Here is a 22,431-nt window from a genome sequence, read left to right as displayed (position 1 = left end):
TTAAAAGGAGTTAGGGGCTGCACCAAACCTGTAGTTCTGACGTCTTTAGGGGTGTGAAACATTTTAAGTCTCCCATGAAAGGCCTAGGCAGGCTTTTTCCTGCCCAAAAATACAGATTAAGATTTTTGCATCTACTTTTTCATTTTTTAAAATTTTTATTTAATTTTAATCTTCACCCAAGAATATTTTTTATTGATTCTATTTTAGAGAGAGTGAAAGAGAGAGGGAAGGACAGAGAAAAATATCAATGTGAGAGAAACACATTGACTGGTTGCCCCCTGCACAAGCCCTGACCAGGGCCCGGGCCAGGAAGGAGTCTGAAACTGAGGTACATGCCCTTGACCAGAAGCGAACCTGGGACCCTTCCATCTGCAGGCCAACACTTTCCACTGAGCCAGACTGGCCAGGGCTTTGCAACTTCTTCAGAGTTTTTAGAGACTAACGCCCTTCCCCCTCCCCTGCCCACCCAAAAGGCCTCAGCAGAACCCGATCCCTGGACTGTTACTGCTGTGAAGCTGTGAGCGGTCTGCTGTCTGGAGAGCAGAGCGCTGGACAGGGAGGGAGTGGGAAGAGGGCTCCTGCGAGGCCCTGGCCTCCCCTCCAGCGACAGGCCCGTGTGGCCGGCCCTGGCAGTGCTCGGGCTGAGTGTCAGGTCTGCTGAGAAGCTGGTCTCAGAGCAGGTGGAAGGAATCTGCAGGAAGGAAGCACTGAACCTGACACCGAAGTGGAGGCTGGGCTGCGGCCTTTCTGCACTCCAACCCACCAATCTCCCTGCATCTCTGCTGGTCAGCTAAGCCCCGACTGGAGGTCGGATTAGTTCAGGCTGGGCAAAGAGGACACGGCACACTGCAGGGCCCGTTGCCAGCCCCACCAGGCATCCTGCTGACTGACAAGTCCCTTCCCCCCTGGCGTGGCCATGTGTCAGCCCCACCCCTGTGATGCCCCCACCTCCAGAGGGCCAGCCTTGGAGAGGCCTGCAGGGGCTGGACAGGGTCTTCCACGCTTTACCTGAGGGAGGGCAGAGGACAGGAGAGCAGTGTAGTGAGGCCCCCGCCCAGGTCAGGGTACCCTGGCCTGGAGGCTGTTTGGTGAGTGAAGGAACAGCCAGCTTCCCCAGAAACAAATTGTGCAGGAAAAAACCAGTGTGGGCACTTCATACCAGTCCTTTTTTTTTTTTTTCTCACCTAAGGAAATTTTTCCACTGATTTTTAGAGAGAGTGGGAGGGGGAGAGACAGGGAAACATTGATGTGAGAGACACATCAATTGGTTGCCTCCTACATGTACCCAATCAGGCCGGGGATTCAGCCTGCAACCCAGATACGTGCCCTTGACCGGAATCGAACTCGGACCCTTCAGTCCATGGGCCAATGCTCTATACCACATGTGTCAAACACAAGGCCCGCGGGCCAAATCCGTCCCGCCAGGCCTTGCAATGTGGCCCGCACCACGCTGTCATCACTGCACTCCGCTGTGTTTCCATCACAATGACAGTTTATGACTGTTCAGTAAACCATTCGGCCCGCGATTTAGGCTGGATTTTAGATTTTGGCCCCTTCTCTGATTGAGTTCGACACCCCTACTCTATACAGTGAACCCAACTGGCCACGGCACACCAGCCAGTCTTAACAACAGCCATTTCACCTCGCCCACTGGTTGGAGTGTAAGGGTCTCTGGACCTGCAAGTGCAGGGTGGCCGTCACGTGAACTCAGTGGTTTGGTGAGGGCACAGCGCCCTCTCTGGGAGCCCTGACCAGGGCCTTCCCCCGGAGGAGGGTCTGGCTCTCGCAGGGATTGGGGAAGGCATAAATAAGGCTTATCTTGGAGGAAACACGTGGAAACCTTATCTCAGAACAATTTTTTTTATTCAGTAACTGCTGATCTTCTCCCAACCAGGCTACAAAACCGCCTGAGATGGGCACCGCACAGCCTCCTGGGGAAGCCCTGCCGGCAGGCAGTGAGGATGGGCAGCAATGGAGACTCGGCCAAAGGCCCTGTTCTGCACCATGAACCCCAGGGAGGAGAGGAGATGGGGCAAATGCAAGGCCAGAAGCCCCCAGGGGTTCTTATACTGGCCTGGGGGATGGAGGAGAGGAAGGCGGGCCCAGCTGTGGCCTCGGGCGTCTTGCTCTGGTTCATGCTGCCCCCTGTTGGCTGCTGCCCTTCATATTCTAACCAATCTATATCTCTGTCTGGTCCCTGTCCTATGGCCACCAGGGGTCTCAAAGCCCCACCTGGGGGCGTGTGGAACATCCCAATGGGGCTCTCCCACCTCACAATCCATTCACTCATCGAGACCTGGAGCCCAACTCAGATGACAGCAAAGGAGGCACATCTGTAGGGGGTGTGTCAAGTCTGACTGGCCCTGTGTCTCATGAGGAGGAGGTCCTTGGCTCCCCCAACCAGGCCTGGGAGCTTCCACGTCCCTTCTGCTGAGACGGGAAGGGGCGTGGCCCAGCCAGGTGTCCCTGACATGGTTTGCCTCGGCGGTCAGACCGGCCACATGCCTTCGGATGAGTGTGGTGGCAGGTCACACACGCCTGTGAAAGTGAGGTCCTTGGAGTGAGGGGCTGCTGCCCCACAGCACTTCTGTGCTCCCAGCAAGGAGGTCTGTCCCTTCGACACTCCAGCCAAGTAGATCTCCAGGGTCTTGAGCAGCCGCCGTGGGCTCTTCTTGGCCAACACTTCCAAGTCTGGAACAGAGCATTGGGAACAAAAGGCTTGCGGGGGCTTTGGATGCACAGTCCAGGGCTCTCGGAGTACCCCAGCCTGGGTCCCATGGAGAGAGGTGAAAGAGGCCTCTAAGATGGGGAGCTCACCATGGAGGGAGATCAAGGGACCACAGGATCCACAGGGACCACACACTCTACCTTGCCCAGGACAACTGCGACTGAATAGTCAGTCCACTGTCGGACCCAGCTTTTGATTCAGAAAATATCACCACAGGTATAAGGGCAGAAAGGGAGGAGGCGAGGCAGACAAGGGAGAGCGAGAAGGCTCCAGAGGGTGGGCTGGAAGGGAACTGCAGTCAAACCCAGTCTGGTCACCACCCCGGGTCGCCATGGAATAGCGAGGCCTCCCCAGAAGAGCACACCTTTGAGGACAAAGCCCGAGTCGGCGATGGTCTTCTGCTGTGTCTTCCAGATGTGGGCGAGGTGGAGGAAAGTGGCAGCATAGAAGCTGTTCACCACTGGGATCACCTTCTGCTGCCGATTGCACTCCCTGCAGGAAGGGCGGTGGCGGACAAAGGCTGGCACCTGGGTGCCCTTCCCCACTGCCCTCCCGAGAGCCCTTCCCCAGGCAGCCTTCACATCTGAGCTCAGGTGAGATGGGCTGGCAGGTGGGTCTGGTGCACAAGGACGTTGCCTACTGCCCCCAGAAGCCAGCAGGTGAGGAAGGAAGCTGGGGAGAATGAGGCAGGAGGGAGGGAACCAGGCTCTGCTGGGTCCTAATCAGCTGGTGGGGTCACGGGGGCAGGGGGAATGAGCAGTGGGAGGACTCACCTGGAGAGACACTCCTCTCTTAAGGCCTGGATTGCGATGCGGGTGATGTTCACAGACATCAAACAGAAGGGGAATTGCTGGAATGGAAGTGGCAGGTCAGTGCCAACCCAGGTCTCGCCTTCTGGGTTTCCCTCTTCCACAACCAGCCTGGTCTACAGGGCCCAGAGGCAGCCTGGCCCAGAGGCAGCAATGATGCTACGGATTTTCACAATGATCTCATCTCACAGATGAGGAAACGGAAGCTTTGGTGAAAGGATTCCAACTGAATTAATTCACTCCAAAGCTGGTTTGCATAACCCCTGGGAGAGTTCTCCGGCTTCTCAACATCCCAACCCATGAGCCCTTGTTGGCCTTCACCACACCTACCCATCACCCCCTGGGGTTAGGATGGATATGAGAGAGTGAGGTCCAGGTACCTAACTAACTATATAGGTTCTTAAAGTCTCTCCTTCCCTTCCATAGGCTTTTGGTTATTTGCTCATAGAGCTTCCTCCAAAATCAGACAGAGAAGGTGCAAGTACGTAGAAGGTCAGCCTTGACTTGCTGGACACCCCATCTCTCAGGAGCAGAGGCCTGAGCACTCCCGAGAGGCAGCATGGAGTCCCACCAGCACTCACCAGGGTGGGCCTCAGGATGCCCTGCAGGGTCCACCTCAAAGCTTTATTTTTAGAGGAGCAAATTCCTTCCTGTTTAATAACCAAAACACACACACACACACACACACACACACACACACACACGTGAAAGCAAATGAAAAACATTTTGCAGGGGATTTACAAATGTCACGTTAGTTTTCATTGTTGAATGTACACAAGGGCATCCACTGAGGACAGACCAAGAGTCCCAGTCTATCCCGTCTACTTCCCCAAGAAGGAGACTCACTACATTATGATATACTGTGCTGTCCAGTATGGTAGCAACTAACCACATACACCTTTTAAAATATAAATTTAAATTAAATAAAATGTAAAATGCTACAATTCTTTAGCTCATCCTAGCATGACTCCAAGTGCTCACAGTGACACGTGCTTGGCTGCTGTGGTGGACAGTGCAGATGTAGGTTTTGGTGGACATCACCGCCTGACCTGTCAGTGGTTTCCTGGCCCCTCCCAGCTTTTCTCAGGGTCTTCCGTGACGCCTGGGTTCCAGATGTTGGCCTGGCCATCTGCTAGCTGTGTGTCCTTGTAAAGCCGCCCAAACGTTGAGATAGCTTTCCTATCTCTCAAAATAAAAAGGGAAATGCAGCCGAAACTGGTTTGGCTCAGTGGTAGAGCATCAGTCTGCAGACTGAAAGGTCCCAGGTTCGATTCCGGTCAAGGGCATGTACATTGGTTGCGGGCACATCCCTGGTAGGGGGTGTGCAAGAAGCAGCTGGTTGATGTTTCTCTCTCATCGACGTTTCTAGCTCTCTATCTCTCTCCTTTCCTCTCTATAAAAAAATCAATAAAATATATTGAAAAAAAAAAAAAAAAAAGGGGAAATGCACTTTGAGTTAACGCAGCGGCCTGAGACTGCTATCCTTGAAAGGCTTGCATACAAGGTTAGCTCTTGACTGGCATCTGGGCACTTGGGTTGTGAGTGACGCCTGCCAGTCCCTCAGGATGACTCACTGTGTAAATAATATGGTTTACGTTAAACACCTGCTTTCCCTCTGTGACTCTGGAATTCTGGTGTGTGCTACAGATGGGGCCTGCACAGCCAGCCCCCAATAAAAACCCTGACTAAATAGGTATTGTTTTAAAAATTCTTGCGGCATGTCACTTAAAAATTGCTGCTCTAGACTATCCTCCACTGGGCAGCTGTGGGATCCATTTAAACCTTTCCAGTTGGATCATGTATTCCAAGCTGCTGAAAACCCTCATTTTGCTCAGAGCAAAATCAAAAGCCCTTATCATACCTACCAGGAACTGCGCCATCTGGTCCCTATTAACCTCTAACCTCCTTTCCTCCTTCCTTCCCTTCTTCCTTCCGCTCCAGCCAGCTTCCCTGCTATTCTTCACATGCCAGACACTCTCCTCAGGACCTGTGCTGCACCTGCTCCCTCTGTGTGGAATGCTCTTCCCCCAAAAACCAGCTTGGCTAACACCCTCACCCCTTCCAGGCTTGGTTTAAGTCTTGCCTCTCATGGGAGATACTTTGGCCATCCATAAAATACTGTAACCCCTCCCCACATTCTCCAAACCTTAGCCCACCTGTGCTTTTTCCTTAGCACATGCATCACTTTCTAACAATCCCATCATTAGTGTATATATAATGCTTACTTGTCTTCTCTGCTGGAATTGTTTTGCTCACTGATGTATCTCAAGATCAAGAAAAATAACTAGCACAGGAGGTGCTCAATAAATATTTGTTTAGTGAATGAGTTCCAGGTCCCACAAATCTGGGGGATACATGGCAAGAACAGATCAAATTCATTTCTAAAATGGAAGGAATAGCCCTACCTGGTTTGGCTCAGTGGATAGAGCGTCAGCCTGCGGACTGAGAGTCCTAGGTTCTATTCCGGTCAAGGGCATGTACGTTGATTGTGGGCACATCCCCAGTGGGAGGTGTGCAGGAGGCAGCTGATGAATGTTTCTCATCGATGTTTCTGACTCTCTATCCCTCTCCCTTCTTCTTTGTAAAAAAAAATCAATTAAAATATATTAAAAATAATAATAAAATAAAATAAAATAAAATGGAAGGAATACCTACCACCTTTTGCTAACTGGGAAAACCATCAAACCCAACCCCAGAGAGAAGACCTGGACAGAGACAGGGCTACAAAAGCCACTTCTGGCCCGTCAGTAACTCCTGACCCAGAGGCAAACCTTCTCTGGGCACACAAGGTGGACTCTTTTCCTTCAGACTCAGGGATTTCCCAGGGGGGTGGTGAGTTGCCTAGTGCTTTTGTATTATACATTATCTCCTTTAATTTTTCCAACTACCCAGCTGGAGTCTCCATGGTTTCCATTCTACAGATGAGGAAATTGAGGCCCTGGGGAATAGAGGCAATGCTTGACACTCGTGCTAATGAGTGCTAGAGCTGACTCCAGCACTGTCAGGGGAAGACCAATCCTGGTTTCTCCCAGTTGTCCTAAGAGCCCTCAGCAATGAGAAAGATTTACCTGGGAGGCCCACCTGGCTGCTCAAAGAGCCCTGAGCCCAGGTCCTAGCTCCACAGCCCCCTCTGCTGGCTTCCCACCAGAGCCCCACCTGGATGTGGTGATGAGACAGGCGGAAAATCTCCTGGGCCATCAGCAAGGTCTTTGAGTCCATCACCAGGTACAGCAGATGCAGGAGGGCAAGGAAGCCTGCTCCTCTCAGGTCTGTGGCTGGATTTGCTCCTATAGCAGAAACCAGGAAGGAATTGAGGGTGATGAGAGCAATACTTAATGAAATGCCTGCTCCCGGGAGCGTCAATGACTTAGTTATAGGCCAAGTGGAGAACCTAGACTTCCCGGACTGACTGTGACAGGACATCCCTTACCAGGACAGTCAGAGAAGTGGGACTTCACCCTTTCCTGGTGCTAAGGAGCCCCTTCCCTCTGGCGGCACTGGAAGTGAAGTAGAGCCATATGGGAATAATAATGAGGTGTCCCTGCCCTTCCCAGCCAGTAGTACTAGTGGAGGCCAACTGGTTCCCTCCGAATCTGACAGTAATGAGGTCACAGCCCCCCCCAGCCATTGGCTCAGTATAAGAGGAGGCCTGCTAAAATAGAAGACTTAAAGAAGATCCAGAGTCGAATTACACTATACCCAAAATGTTCAGGACACAATAAAAAAAAATCACTTGTTACACAAAGGAAAATCACAATTTGGATGAGAAAAGGCAATAAGTAGACAGCAACACCAGAAAAAGGTGTTTAAGCTGCTGCTGTAGGCAGAATAATGGCCCCTCCAAAATTGTCCCTGTCCTAATCCCCATAACCTATGTGTCTGTAATGTTGCAGGCCAAGGGGGAATTAAGAGTGCAGGTAGAATTAAGGTTGCTAATTAGCAGATAAAAAAATTACCCAGGATTATCTGGAAGGGCCCAATGTAAAAAGTGAAAGAGGGAGGCAGAAACAGTCAGAAAAAGATGTGCGAATAGAATGGGGCTCAGAGAGATGCTATGGAGGAGGAGGAATGCAGGCAGCCTCTAGATGGTAAAAAAGACAAGGAAATTCTCACTGGACGATATACAATAAAATAAAAAACTAAAAGAATAAAATTTATTTAAAAAAAAAATGCAGCTCGGCCCTAACTGGTTTAGCTCAGTGGGTAGAGCCTCAGCCTGTGGAATGAAGGGTCCCAGGTTCAATTCCAATCAAGGGCATGTACCTTGATTGTGGGCACATCCCCAGTTTGCGGAGGGGGGTGCAGGAGGCAGCTGATCGATGTTTCTAACTCTATCCTCCTCCCTTCCACTCTGTAAAAAATCAGTAAAATATATATTTTTAAAAATGCAGCTCTACTGCCACCTTGACCTTACGCCAGTGAGACCTGAATGACAGAACTCCTCGACTTATGTTGTTATAGCTACTAAACCTTTGATAATGCCTTTGATAAGCAATTACTAATACACTTAGAAAAGAAATGAAAATCTCAGTAAATATAAAATTAAAAACTCATTGGATGGGCTCAACAGCAGAATAGCTATAACAGGAAAAGAATCAGTGACAATTTAAATTACCCAATCTGAACAATGAGGGGGGAAAACAAAACAAAATGAGGAGCACTCCAGAGATCCATGAACTATAGACAGAGCCCGTGGGACCTGTGGTGCAATAACAAAAGACCTGGCATTTGTGCCATCAGAGTTCCACAGGAGAGGAGAAAGTGTGGAGTACTTTTTTGTAAAAAAAAAATACTCAAAAGCAATAATGGGTGAATATTTATCAAATTTGGCAAAAGATCCAAGAAGCTGATTAAACCCCAAATGGAATAAAGTGAAAGATATTCACACCAAGACACATCATAATCAAAACACTGCAAACTAAAGACAAAAAATAAAAATATTGGAAACATAAAGAGAGAAAAACAACCCTTTAACTATCAGGGAGAAATAATTCAAATGACAGTAGCTTGTTGGCCAGTGTTGCTTAGTGAATTGAACTAGGAGGTCATGGTTCAATTCCTGATTAGGGCACATGCCCGGGTTGTAAGCTCAGTCCCCAGTAGGAGGCATGAAGGAGGTAGCCAATCGATGACTCTCTCATCATTGATGTTTCTCTCTCTCTCTCTCTCTCTCTCTCTCTCTCTCTCTCTCTCTCTCTCTCTCTCTCTCTCTCTCTCTTTCTCTCTCCTTCCCTCTCCCTCTCCCTCTCCCTCTCCCTCTCCCTTCCTTTCTCTGAAATCAATAAAAGCTTATTTTTAAAAATGACAGCAGTGCCCTAGCAGGTTTGAGTCAGTGGATAGAGGATTGGCCTGCAGACTAAAGGGTACCAGGTTCAATTCCGGCCAAAGGCACATTCCTGGGTTGTGGGCTTAATCTCCCCCAGTAGAGGGTGTGCAGGAGGCAGCCAATTAATGATTTTCTGTCATCATTTATGTTTCTCTCTCCCTTCCTCTCTGAAATCAATAAAAATATATTATATATTTTAATGCCCAGTGTGGCTCATTGATTAAGCATCAACCTATGAACCATAAGGTCATGGTTCAATTCTCAGTCAAGGCACATGCCCAGGTTGAGGGCTCAATCCTAGTGTGGGACTTGCAAAAGGCAACTGATCGATGATTCTCTCATTGTTTCTCTCTCTCTCTCTCTCTCTCTCTCTCTCTCTCTCTCTCCCTTCCTCTCTGAAATTAATAAAAATGTAAAAAAATAAAAATGATAGCAGCTTTCTTACCAGAAACCATGAAGCCCAAAAGGCAGCAGCACATTTATCAAGTGCTGAAAAGAACAGTCAACAGGGAATTCTATATGTAGGAAAATTACCCTTCAGAAATAAAGGGAAAATCAAGTCATTCTCAGATTTATCACCAGTAGACCTACATAAGAAAATTCCTAAAAGATGTTTTAAAACAGAAAGGAAATTATAAAAAGAATCATGGGATATCAGAAAGGAAGAAAGAACAATGGAAAAGTAAATACAATGGATTTTGCCTCTCCTCTTGAGATTTCTTAAGTTGTTTAATGGTTGAAACAAAAATCAAACACACATGATTTTCAGAGTATATAGAGGACATATTAATTATACATGAGGAAGGATAAAGGGACTTAAACAGGTTGTCAATACCAACAGACTGTCAATTAATCATGGGTATATAAAGTTTCTTTTTAAAATTAAGATATTTTCCTATTCTATACAAGTTAATTTGGTATGATTTTGAAAAAAGTAGCATAATCCAAAAGCAGGTGAAATAATTTTGTTTCACTCAAAAATAAAGCAAACTTTTCATCAATATTAATGGAAAAGAGGAAAAAGAGAAAACCAGATTCCAAACCCTATCACTCCAGCAGTTTCCACCTCAGAGTAAGTGTTTGACAACAGTCAACGTTTCTCCTGCCACTCTCCTCTCACGTCAGCCACGCTGTTTCTCTAACCGAGGCGAGCAAGCGTCATGTCAGGGCCCTTGAATTTGCTCTCCCCTCTTCCTGGAAGGCTTTCCCTGCTATCCCTTCGCATGGTGCTGGGCTCTCACTCTAGTCCCGGAATCAGGGGTCCAAGAAGAGAAGATGAACCATTCCTCTCTCTTACCCTGAAAGCCCAGATCTTCCCAGTGATCTCCGTGGAGGGCACAGTCAAACTTGGAGCCGGTCAGCTTCTTATAGATGGTCTTGAGGACTCGGCCATGTGTTGGGTCTTGGCTATCCAGGCCACCTGTCCCAAAACACATCCATGTTTCAGTTGGCTTGCCCTTCAAGGGAAGACTAAGTGCTTCTCAAGATAGATCCAGACTGTACTCAAGACACCCTGTTCTCCTAGACTTTCACTCTCAGCCCCTGCTCCCCACATCAACACGGAAAATGCAAGACCCTTGGGTGAGGCTTAGGAACAGGGTGGGCAAACAGTGCTCTCTGCCTGACCTCATCGGCAGCACCTGCTCTGTGGCAGCGCCAGTGCACTCACACTGAGCAATGGTCAGGACCAGGTCCCTTTCTTCACGGAGGCCCTGGTGGAGCTTTGGAGGCCCGAAGAGGCAGTGCCGGAGGGCAGCAAGCCCAGTCCTTCGAATCGTTGGCTGGATCCTTTTCTGGGGAGAAAGTTGCAGGTAATGGGTAGCATGCTGGGTTCACCTACTTTAATGAACTTGTCCTTAGGCTAAGCACAGGGACTATTCTTTCAGAAAGACATAGTTCTCCCATTAAGTGGCTGGTCTCTGGGCCAGGGAAAAAGCGGGCAGACGCTGTGAAGCATCTGAAGAATCTCTGGAGACAGGCTCTCCCAGCTCTTAAGTTCTTTGTAAACAGAGATGTCCCCAAGCATATCAGTCAGTTGTGTACATTTGGTCCTTCGGGCTCTTCCAGAACTAGCTATTCCATCGACTGTCAAGGAAGCTGGCTGAGGGGACTCCCTCATGTGGTCTCACAAACACCAGACCAGGTTTCCTAGCAGGGCTGCTTCTGCATAGCCTTTGTATATTTGCCTGTCTCTCTCCATAAAGGACGTAATTTATAAAGTCTAGCACCACTCTCAAATTCTAGGATGAGACAGCCAGTGGGGACAGGAGTAGAGTGGAGACTTTTTTGGAGCTGGGTACCTCTGAGGGGAGCTAGAGCCTTCTGCTACCACCACTACCAGCACTTCCTAAACCAGGCCATGCTGGCTTCTCATTGCTCAGGGCTGCTGCCAGGGACTTAAAACAAACTGATCTGGGTAGCTTCTGGCAACCTGATTCCTATCTTCTCAGCCTCTCTCGAGCCAGGTTTTAGGTACAAGATCTGAAATCACATTCCTCTAAACTTACTACTGGTCACTCAAGATGCCCCAGAAAGCTCGCCAGCTTTTATTCTCAATACTAGAGGCTCGGTGCATGAAAGTTTGTGCACTGGAGGGGGAGGGGGTGTCCCTCAGCCTGGCCTGCATCCTCTCGCAGTCCAGGACCCCTTAGCACTGCTCCAGAGGCAGGAGAGGCTCCTACCACTGCCGCTGTGCTCGCCAATTGTAAGCCTGGCTTCTGGCCGAGCAGCGCTCCCCCTGTGGGAGCGCACTGACCACCAGGGGGGCAGCTCCTGCATTGAGTGTCTGCCCCCTGGTGGTCAGTGTGCATCATAGTGACTGGTAGTTCCACCATCTGGTCGATTTGCATATTAGCCTTTTATTATATAGGACTCTTTCTTTTCCCAATCCTACATATTTTTTAAATTCCCTGATAGCTTCTAATACCTTTAGAGAATGGGGCATTTTCCTACATTAGCCATTAATTACTCAGCTCTGGACAGGCTGCCTTGCTCCCTCAAGGAACTACCGAGTATTTGATTCCAGACCTCCGCATCATTACCAGGGAAGAGCAGGGAGCAGCTCATGGACCTCGGTATGACAGGGCCACCAGAGCTCTGGGCACAGACCCAGAAAGGCCACGGGAGTCCTACATGCAACAAGGGTCTTTGGCAGCCACAAACCTGTATCCCAAGATTTTTCTAGGTGAGACAGGACCCTCAACTGGAAGCTTCCATCTGCTTGCCCAGGGCCCTGTCCTGGTGGGATAGAAACCTGGCTCCTGGGAAGAAGTGGAGATCCCAAAGCTCCCTATGTCATACCTTGAAGGAGGAGAGGTCGATGGTCTGGAAATGCTGCAGGGCCTCACTGAAGGAGATCAGCTGTGCGGGCTGGTCTGTCTGGCTCCCTGTGGCAAAAGGGAAGAGGCAGAAACCCAGGATTTGTAACAGTAGTCAGTGTCAGCAGGCATTCACTGAGGTGTTCCAGTTGTCACCTCTAAGCTCAGATTCCAGCTGTAAACACCAGACACCCAAAGCTGCTGGATCAACTACCCTTTCAGATCAGGCTGGTCAGAGGCTTGCAAGCCGATCTATGCTGTGAGTAGGGAAGGATCTGCCCCTCAGGGGCTCCCTAAATTCCACTCATCTGTGAGGGGGTGTCACTAGTGGAGTAGGTACACACTAAAGAGTGTGCCACAGTTTTGCTCAGGGGTATTTCCTAATTCCTACTTTGCCCCTTCTCACACCCTATATATGAATGGCCCTCTCTCTATCCTGCGTTCCTGTCCATAGGGAATTAACTTGTAAGTTAACAATAACATCTCTCCCATATGGTCCTAGTTCTTTCCTGTAGCTCTCAGAAAGAGATGTGAGAATTTTTTACGAAGCTCAGAACCTTCCAGCAGATGGCTTCAGCCCCCAACTCCAGGGATTTCCTTGTATAGTGAACAACCTGCTCAGCCTTATGCAGGGGCCCTGGCTGCCCGCCTCCGTCCTTCTGCTAACCTCATCCCTCTACAGAAGCTGACCATGCCACGGTCCTCCCTGAATTCTCTCAGGGTTGGGTAGATGGCAGCCCTTTCCCCATGGCATTCATTCCCATTTCTTCCAGAAAGTCATTGTTAGATTTGGAAAGAGTTTTTATTCTATTTCATACAGCCAAAATAAGACCATTCAGGAACTGTCTCCTAATCTCAGAGTCACAGAAACATTAGCCTCATGTGTGGACAGTGCCTTGACCAGCAGCAGGTTGTCATTCTTGCAGTTACCTGTATCCGGCTGGATGTTCTGCACGGCTTCCCATTCTTCCTGGGCTCTGAGCACCTCTGGGCTCACAACTGCAACAGTGAGAAAAGGAGACCCTCTGAGCTCGGGGCAGTCTGCCTCACCGTCAGCCCTCAGCCTTGGGTCTTGCTGCCCTCAGGTACCCTCGTCATGAGGCTGCCGGAGTGAGCTTCCAGAAAGGCAGATCTGATGTCCCACCCTGGCTCCCTAGTCAAGACCCTCCAGGGATCCTCCATAATTCTCAAGGTAAAACTCAACTCTTTAGCATAGCATCTCAGTACTCACAATCTGGACCCTTTTACCTCTCTAACTCTATGTCAGACATAAAGGCTACCTAAAGGTTCTCCATACTTCCCATCTCCAGTGCTGTGGCACAGACTGCTCTCCCTCTGATGATAGTCAGCAAGCCCGTCAACTGAAATCCCTTCTGGTGTAACTCCTTCTCATCCTTCAGTTAATTTTGATTACCACCCTCACCTGGATGCCTTATCAGTCTTGTGAACTTTCTCCCACTGCACTGGGAGCTACATGAGGGTGAGGCTCTCCAGAACCTAGGACAGTGCCTGACACATGACACGTGCTCAATATTTGATGAATGAATAAAGCACGATAAGAGGGGGGAAGTAGAAGAAAAAACAACAACAGCATGATAGGCTCTCTATAGCTACTACATGGCCCTTTTCTCCAAACCACAGCTGTCACTCTCTGGCCCAAATTGCCAGTGGCGTGTCCTGTCATTGGTTTTTCCCATTTGCTATGGAGGACATCAATAAATAGTGGAAAGGATGAAGAGACTTCAGTTAAATACCAAAAACTGAGATCCCTCCAGCCTCAGTGGTAAAAGCAGTTTAGGACAGTTCCTCTCTGCCTTGAACTCATGGCTGAGGACCTCATGTGACAATAAACTATTTTGAAAGTATACTTGCAAATTAAATAAAATTCTACCAACAACTCAAAACACCAGTGGATAATGAGGAAGAGTGGCTGGGAAGCAGTAGCGGATGGTTGCAGAAAGCACAGAGTCTAGAGCAAGCACGTCAAATTCGTGACCCACGGGCCGCATGCCTCATTTATTTAGCCCATGTTAGCCTTTGAGTTTGACATGCTTGCTCTAGAGCCTATTGCTGGTGAACAGTTCATCTCCATTTATTAGCTGTTCTTTGGGCCAGTTACTTAACCATCGGTAACCTCTCGTGGACTACTATGCGGTCGATGTAACTCTTCGACCTCTTCGGGGAATATGTGGCCCAAAGGTAAGTGCTTAACATATGTTAGCTAGTATCATGGACACAGTGGTGGGCTTGGGCCAAGCAGGGCAGTGAAGAGTGGTGGCAGATCAGATGGGTCCTGGGTCCTGAATGTATGGAACTCTGGGAAACTCAATCTTATCAGCCCCAAACTCTGGGTGGGGCAGCAGACACAGAACCTCAGGGCTTCCAAGCTGGATAACTTCAACAGAATATAGAATACTCGATCTACCATGATGGTAAAAAACAAAACCCCCCCTTCACCCTGGATGGTGTGCTCAATGGTTAGGGCACCAGCCTATGCACCAAATGGTTACAGGTTCAATTACCAGTCAAGGGCACATACCTAGGTTGCAAATTAGTGTGACTCTTGCACATCTATGTCTCTCTCCCTTTCTCCCTCCCTTCCACTCTAAAAATCATTGGAAAACATATCCTCTGGTGAGGATTAACAACAACAACAACAAAAACAGTGTGGGGCAAAAGCAGGTTTATAATTGTAAGTAAGCAAAACAAAGTTTATATTTGTATTAATATTTATCAATTAGCCATTTGCACTCCGAACCATTCTGGACATTGGCTACCAGCTACTCTCGACGCTACTTTGCGGTGGACACATGCATTTACAGACCCTCGTATTATTTAGTATAATTTTGGAACCAAGTAACGTATTATAATGATATTGGACTTATATGAATTGGGTGACATAGAGGAATGTATATTTGCAAAAAACACACAATATTTTATTGTTTATAATTTTGTACAGTATGATAAGTTTTGAAACACTCCCCAATATGCATTGCAGGCTGATTAGTGCATGTTTGACAGTAATAAGTGGTTTGACGCCTGTCTCAAAAAGTTGCGATGAAATAACTCAATTCCCTGTAATCACTAATAAACTGCAATGTTCCCTGAGAAGGGACATCCGAGTGATATGCTAGAATTCCGATGTCCCCTGAGAGGGGACAGCGGAGTGCAAAAGGTTAGAAGCCTGGTGCATGGATTCATGCACCAGTGGGGCCCCTCAGTCTGGCCTGCAGGGATCAGGCCAAAATCAGCTCTCCAACATCCCTCGAGGGGTCCCAGATTGCAAGAAGGTGCACACAGGCCAGGCCAAGGGCCTCTAGTATGTATATAAGATCTTTGGTTAATCTCTTCCCGCCCTCTTCCCTCCAAGATTCATCAGTTTGTTCCATGTTTCCATGCCTGTGTTTTCCACTCCTGTGTTGAATGTCTGCCCTCTGGTGGCCAGTGTGCATCATAGCTACCAGCCAGTGGACTGGTGGCTTAGGCCTTTATGTATATAGACTAGAGGCCTGGTGCACAAAATTCATGCACAGGTAGAGTCCTTAGGCCTGGCCCACAATCAGGGCTGATGGGGGCCTGCTGGCCAGCCAGGGCCTCCCTTCCTTGGCTTCGGGCCAGGGCCTATCTTTGTTCCACACTGCTCCCTGGTGGTCAGCACATGTCATAGTGAACAGTCGAACTCCTGGTCTCCTGGTCGAACTCACAAGGGGACAATTTGCATATTAGGAACTTATATTGATATATGGATTACTGTATTATTTTCCATATGAACAACAGTAAACCTGCTTTTGCCCACCCAGTAATATAGGAAAGAACCATATAAAGCAGATAAAATAGGATTTTTTTTCAAAGCCCTTTTGCATATACTGTCTTATTTCATTATCATAATATCCTTTTGAGGATAAAGAAGGTTTTACTATCTCTACTGTAGACACAGAGATTATATTATTTGCCCAAAGGCACATAATCAGTCACTAGCAGGGCTAGTAGGGCTAGATTATAACTCAGATCTTGTGACTCCTCCAGTGTTGATTCTAATTTTCCTTAAATAATGATAAATCTGCAAAATTCTGTAGGACAAGTACTGAGAAATTCAAATGATGAAAAGCAGATCCATGGGCAGCTCTGACTTGGGCCACCCAGGCTCCAAGGGCCCTGAAAAGGACTTATTACCTGGAGCCCATCCATTAGCGTCTGCGGTCAGGGCTCGGAGAAGGCCGTGGTTCTTCAACTCCGATATCTGCAGGGCAGTGATCTTTAGTGTAAGGGTAGATCCATGTCCCCCCAACCACACAAACATGCCCCACCCATTGTACTGAATATCCCTGAAACTTTGGGCCAGAAGGATCTAATCTACTTTGATGGGTTGATTAAAGCCAATTTTAAAGAGAGGCACCTGGAAAACTCCAACTCTGATATAGAAGTTAAGTGATGTGGGGACGTGTAAGCCTTCCATGCATAGTAAACAATCAAAATCCACACAACTCAATGAGGCTGCATGTGCCTTTGGTATTCCCATTGCACTTTATATTTTGCTTCACTAGAGCAATTATCTTACTAGACAGACGCTGTTTTTTTGTTTGTTTGTGCCCCACACCCCTTCTCCTCAGTATGAGCTCCTGAAGGGCAGGGTCTATGCCATTGGTCAGCAAACTCATTAGTCAACAGTGCCAAATGTCAACCGTACGATTTAAATTCCTTTTGAGAGCTGAAAACCGACTTCTGCACATGGGCGACAAAGTTTCAATCGCACTGTACATGCATGCCTGCCTATGGTATTTTGTAGAAGAGCCACACTCAAGAGGCCAAAGAGCCGCATGTGGCTCGCAAGCCACAGTTTGCCGACCACTGGTATATGCCATCTTGTGTCATGGGTTCCTGGCACCACCTAATAGCATGCAACAAAAACTTGTATTGGCGGGAAGTACTAAAGTGTGTGCAATATGTACAGGAATTCCTCTGAAAGCCAGAAGAGCACTGCTGTCCTTGTCCTTTGGTGGAGAGTTCCCAGCAGGCACACTTTTGACCTGAAAGACAAACCAAAGTCACTCTCCCAGGCACATGTCAGCCCCAAAGATGACAGCTTAAATGTCACTCCTTTCCCCAGTACCACACACACACACACACACACACACACACACACACAAATGGCTGAACTCCTAAGAAGTTAACTACAAGAAATACTATAAGGGAAAGCTTCTGTTTAATCTAATGTTAAGAAAACCTGCAAAAAGCTGAGTTAATGTTATCTCAGAAATCTTACACAGATTTCCTGGCTCTGTTTAAAGGTCTCTGAGTAAGCGAAGTTCAGTGAGGCAGTTCCCTCACTTTTGGCCTTTCTGCTCAGCCAAACCTTTCCCCTATGAGAGCTTAAAAAACAAACCTGACAAACTTTTTGCAACTCATACCACCCATATAGCACTAATTTACCTAATATATTAAAAATTAGTTCCAAAACCAGTAAGAAAAAATTACCCAAACCAGTAGAAAAACAGGCATAGATATGGCTATTTTATGTAAAAAGAAACACAAATAGTTCTTAAACATATGAAAAGATGCTCTATCTTAACCAGGATAAGAGAAATCTAAAATAAAACTACTCTGAAACACTTTTTCACCTAGTGTATTATCAAACACCAAATACTAGAGAATAAATTGTTACCACTTCTATAGCTTGACAATACCTGACAAAATTATACATTCTTTGTATAATACATTCTGGACCTGCAATTGCATTATAGGATTCATCTAACAGAGATACTCATCCATGTGCAAAATAAAATGCTTATGGTGTCATTCATTGTAGCACTGTTTATAATAGTAAAAGGGTAAAAAAATGTTCACTAATGAACTAAGTAAATAAATTAAAGCATATTCACTAAATGAGAGCCTATTATACACATAAAGAAGAAAAAGAAAGTGCTTTATGGCTGGGACCGGTTTGGCTCAATGGATAGAGCGTCGGCTTGGGGACTGAAGGGACCCGGGTTCGATTCCGGTCAAGGGCATGTACCTTGGTTGCGGGCATATCCCCAGTAGGGGGTGTGCAAGAGGCAGCTGATCGATGACTCTCTCTCATCGATGTTTCTAACTCTCTATCTCCCTCCCTTCCTCTCTGTATAAAATCAATAAAAATATATTTAGAAAAAGAAAAAAAAACTGCTTTATGGACAATATGGGACAATCTTCATGACATATTAAGTGAAAAAGCAAAGGGTAGATTATAGACAATTTTACTATTTATATTTAAAAATAATACATAATCATATCTGCTTGTCTACAGAGACTATTTCCAGAAGTGGTACTAAGTTTGCCTTCAACAGAAAAACTGGTGGCCATGGGCCAAAACCAGTTTGGCTCAGTGCATAGAGCCTCGGCCTGTGGACTGAAAGGTCCCAAGCTCAGTTCCGGTCAAGGGCATGTACCTTGGTTGAGGGCACATCCCCAGTACGGGGTGTGCAGGAGGCAGCTGAGAGATGATTCTCTCTCATCGATGTTTCTAATTATCTATCCCTCTCTGTAAAAAAAAAAAAAAAAATCAATAAAATATATATTTTTTAAAACTGGTGGCCATGGGACAAAGGTAGAAGGCAATTTTTAAAATATATATATATATATATATTTTTAATTGATTTCAGAGAAGAAGGGAGAGGGAGAAAGAGACAGAAACATCAATGATGAGAGAGAATCATTGATCAGCTGCCTCCTGCATACATTCTTGGGAATCAAGCCCACAACCTGGGCATGTGCCCTTGACTGGAATCGAACCCAGGACCTTCCAGTTCACAGGCTAATGTTCTATCCACTGAGCCAAACCAGCTAGGGTGGCAATTTTTTGTTGTTGTTGTTGCAGTTATTAATCCTTACCCAAGGATATTTTTCCATTGATTTTTTTAGTGGAAAAGAGGGGGAGAGACAGAGAGAAACATCAATGTGAGAGAGAAACGTTAAATGGTTGCTTCTTGAATATGTGCCCTGACCAGGGCCAGGGATCAAGCCACAACCGATATGTGCCCTTGACTGGAATTGAACTCGGGACCCTTCAGTTCACAGGCTGACACTCTATTCACTGAGCCAAATCAGCTGGGGCTAGGAGGCAATTTGTTCATAGCACATACTCTGTATGTTTTGAAATTTGAATTATGTGAATGTATTATTTTCTGTAGAATAAATAAAAATATAATGAAAAGAAAATAATTAATAAAGGAATCATTGCTGAAGTCAAAGCCCTCCAATCCTAGATTATCCCATTACTCTAATCCCTTCTACATATTTTTGCTAATACTCCTTAAAATCAGCTTTGATTTAAAAAATATATATATATTTTTTATTGATTTTTTACAGAGAGGAAGAGAGAGGGACAGAGCCAGAAACATCAATGAGAGAGAATCATTGACCAGCTGCCTCCTGCACGCCCCCCACTGGGGATGTGCCCGCAACCAAGGTACATGCCACTGACCGTAATCGAACCTGGGACCTTCCAGTCCGCAGGCTGACGCTCTATCGACTGAGCCAAACCGGTTTTGGCCAGCTTTGATTTTTTTTATCCCTGGGAGATGAGAATGAACCTCCTAACAAACCAGAACTGGGCCAACTCCTCCAAAACTGGCCTCATGATGCCTAAGTACTAGTATTTCCCACTTCAATCCAATGAACACACTATTGCAATTACTCTCACTTCTATTTCTAGGGTCATGTGATTTTCCTCTAGAATACACACCTACCTCCAACTTCTCTGTGTCCTCAGTTCCCTTCAAAACCTCCTAAAGATGGCCTGCCTTACACAACTGGGGCTACAATGGTATCTCACTTACCTTAAGTCTAAAGCCGTTATATATGCACCATAGGTTTCTCTGCCAAGGCCTATCTCCCCATTCAGAATCTGCTGCTTTGAGCATAAGGACCGTCTCTTACTAATATACTTCTTTTATATCTCCCATGCTCATTCACATAGTACTAGGCACAAAATATGTTATCAAAAATACTTGGTGATTCACCATGCTGAACAACTCCCTGCAGGGGTCTGTGTACTTAGGGCTCATTTCATCCTTCCTTTCCCTCTCCAGTTCAGTCCCCTCCAGTGTCCAAAGACTTCCCTTTGGAAATACAGCTCACCTGTCTTAATTCAGTGAAGGCAACCCCCAAAGCAAAAAGGCTTTGTCGTAGTTCCTACCACTATATCCCACATGCTCCACTTAGGAATACATTTTTTTGTCAGAGCACATACAAGAATCAACCAATGAGTGCATAAATAAGTGGAACAAGAAATCAATCTCGATCTCTTTCTCCATTTCTCTCTCTAAGAAGAAAACATTTCTAGGCAAGGTAGTGGGAAAGATAAAATTGCACAGAGATAGGTCACATTGAACCAAGAGTCTGAGGATAATCAGGCCGAATCAATGAAATACAAATCAATGAAATACAAATGTCTAGAAAGATTCCTCACTGAAATTCTCATTCTACCAAGCAACCCAAACTCAAATCCCACAACCCACTAAGAAAATAAGCTCTCAGAAAGGCAACTGACCCAGAGGTGAATAGAAGCTTCTTCTAATAGAACAAAGAGAACTATAATGAGGGTTTTTCCTAAACATAAAGTTCCACATTCGCTTGATGTTTTTATTACTGTTAATGATATACCCCACACCAAAACTTTCCCCCCAAAACAGAAGTGCTTGCTTACCTGTCCATCTCTTAATTCTTCTTCATTATGGAAAGAGCAAGATTTTTCATTCATGACTCAGAATCATTTGTTCAAGTGAGCTTTGTCTGTGGGCTCAGAAAGGAGTTTATTAAGGTCTGCGATTAGAAGCTATGGGGAGAGCCAGAAATCCAACTGCTCCACCTTTGCCTTGCTTTTTGGCAGTCATTCAGACTTAGAGCAAGAAAACAGTCCCTTTGTGCCATCACCAGGGTGTGGGTTTCTGTGAGTACTGAAAGAAGTCCCTGAGGTCTTTGAAGCCTCAGCCCTGTAAAAAAAAAAAAAAGAAAGAAAGAAAATAAAAGAAAACTGGTTTCATCATTCAGTTATGCTTCTGCTGAGAAAAACTGACTTTAAAAAATCTGTTAATTTGTTCTTTTTAAAATGTTAAAATATTTTTATTTTTTAAATAGATATTTTTTATTTCAGAGGCAGAGAGATAGAAATATCAATAATGCCGAAACCGGTTTGGCTCAATGGATAGAGCGTCGGCTTGGGGTCTGAAGGGTCCTTGGTTCAATTCTGGTCAAGGGCATGTGCCTTGGTTGCGGTAGGGGGTGTGCAAGAGGCAGCTGATCGATGACTCTCTCTCATCGATGTTTCTAACTATCTCCCTTCCTCTCAGTACAAAATCAATAAAATATATTTTTTTAAAAACACATCAATGATGAGAAAAAAATCATTGATTGCTGCCTCCTGCATGCCACACACTGGGGATCGAGTCCACAACTCTGGTATGTGCTGTGATTGGAAATCAAACCGAGACCTCCTGGCTCATAGGTTCATGCTCAACCATTGAGCTTATCCAGCTGGGCTGTAAATTTATTCTTAATAAGCTGCCTTAGTCAAAGGCCTACCTCTTACTACCCATACCACTGGATGGAAAGAAGGGGACCCTGCAGGAGTCTACGGGCTGGGTTCTCAGTATCCAGAAGGTAGCAGTACCACTGCCAGTGGTGGGGTTCTGTTTCTGACAGTGGAGTTAATCTAGGGAAGTTTATCAAAGAGGTGAGGCTAATGGGTGGCATCTTGAGGGGTAGTCTTAGCTGAAGTGCTCAGGCTTGGGTCTAGGGGCTTATTAGACCTGGTTCCTATGATGGTAGAAATTTAAAATGCAACACAATGTTAGCCTTCTTCAGTTGTCACTAATATTGCACATGTTGCAGCTGCTTAGCCAGTTTGGCTAACTCAGCCTTTCATTCCACATCTATCTTCAGAAGAGAGAGGGAGAGGCCCATACTTCCATCACAGGAGAACGGGATACATCACAACAAAAAGCCAGGTCAGCCCTGGCTGATGTGACTCAGCTGAGCATCATCCCATGCTCCAAGAATTTGCCAGTTCGATTCCCAGTTAAGGCACATGCCCGGGGTTGCTGGCTTGATCCTCAGTAGTGAGCATGCAGGAGGCAGCCAATGGATGTTTCTCTCTCTCTCCCTCTCTAAAATAAATACATACCAAAAAACAAAACAAAAACTGCCTTTGATTCAAGCTTCATATCATCTTCCTCTTTAATTATTAAAAAAAATAAATCAAAAAGCCAAATCATA

General features: G+C 46.4%; 1 protein-coding gene across 9 annotated transcripts; it reads right to left on the bottom strand.

The window, feature by feature from the left end:
- Positions 1 to 1,847: 1,847 nt before the first annotated feature.
- On the bottom strand, positions 1,848 to 21,149 carry ELMOD3 (ELMO domain containing 3). Of its 9 annotated transcripts, none has more exons than XM_036435871.1 (12): positions 20,864 to 21,149; positions 19,995 to 20,136; positions 17,130 to 17,207; positions 16,352 to 16,420; positions 13,111 to 13,180; positions 12,164 to 12,249; positions 10,533 to 10,656; positions 10,161 to 10,283; positions 6,606 to 6,824; positions 3,502 to 3,578; positions 3,093 to 3,220; positions 1,848 to 2,774 (listed from the first exon to the last, which is right to left on the bottom strand). In XM_036435871.1, the coding sequence occupies exons 2-12, from the start codon at positions 20,076 to 20,078 to the stop codon at positions 2,489 to 2,491; spliced, it is 1,344 nt and encodes a 447-aa protein (XP_036291764.1). In that variant the 5' UTR covers positions 20,079 to 20,136; positions 20,864 to 21,149; the 3' UTR covers positions 1,848 to 2,488. The 9 variants fall into 9 exon arrangements, with proteins under 9 accessions (XP_036291764.1, XP_036291766.1, XP_045436908.1 ...); XM_036435873.1 differs by having other exon boundaries at positions 1,848 to 2,691; positions 6,694 to 6,824; XM_045580952.1 differs by having other exon boundaries at positions 6,694 to 6,824; positions 13,111 to 13,179; positions 16,354 to 16,420.
- Between the last annotated feature and the right edge of the window lie 1,282 nt (positions 21,150 to 22,431).

Source organism: Pipistrellus kuhlii, unplaced genomic scaffold (assembly GCF_014108245.1).
Source record: "Pipistrellus kuhlii isolate mPipKuh1 unplaced genomic scaffold, mPipKuh1.p scaffold_m20_p_13, whole genome shotgun sequence".
Lineage (NCBI taxonomy): Eukaryota > Metazoa > Chordata > Mammalia > Chiroptera > Vespertilionidae > Pipistrellus > Pipistrellus kuhlii.
Note: the sequence above shows the minus strand (reverse complement) of the source record. Positions and strands in the feature narration are given on the sequence as shown.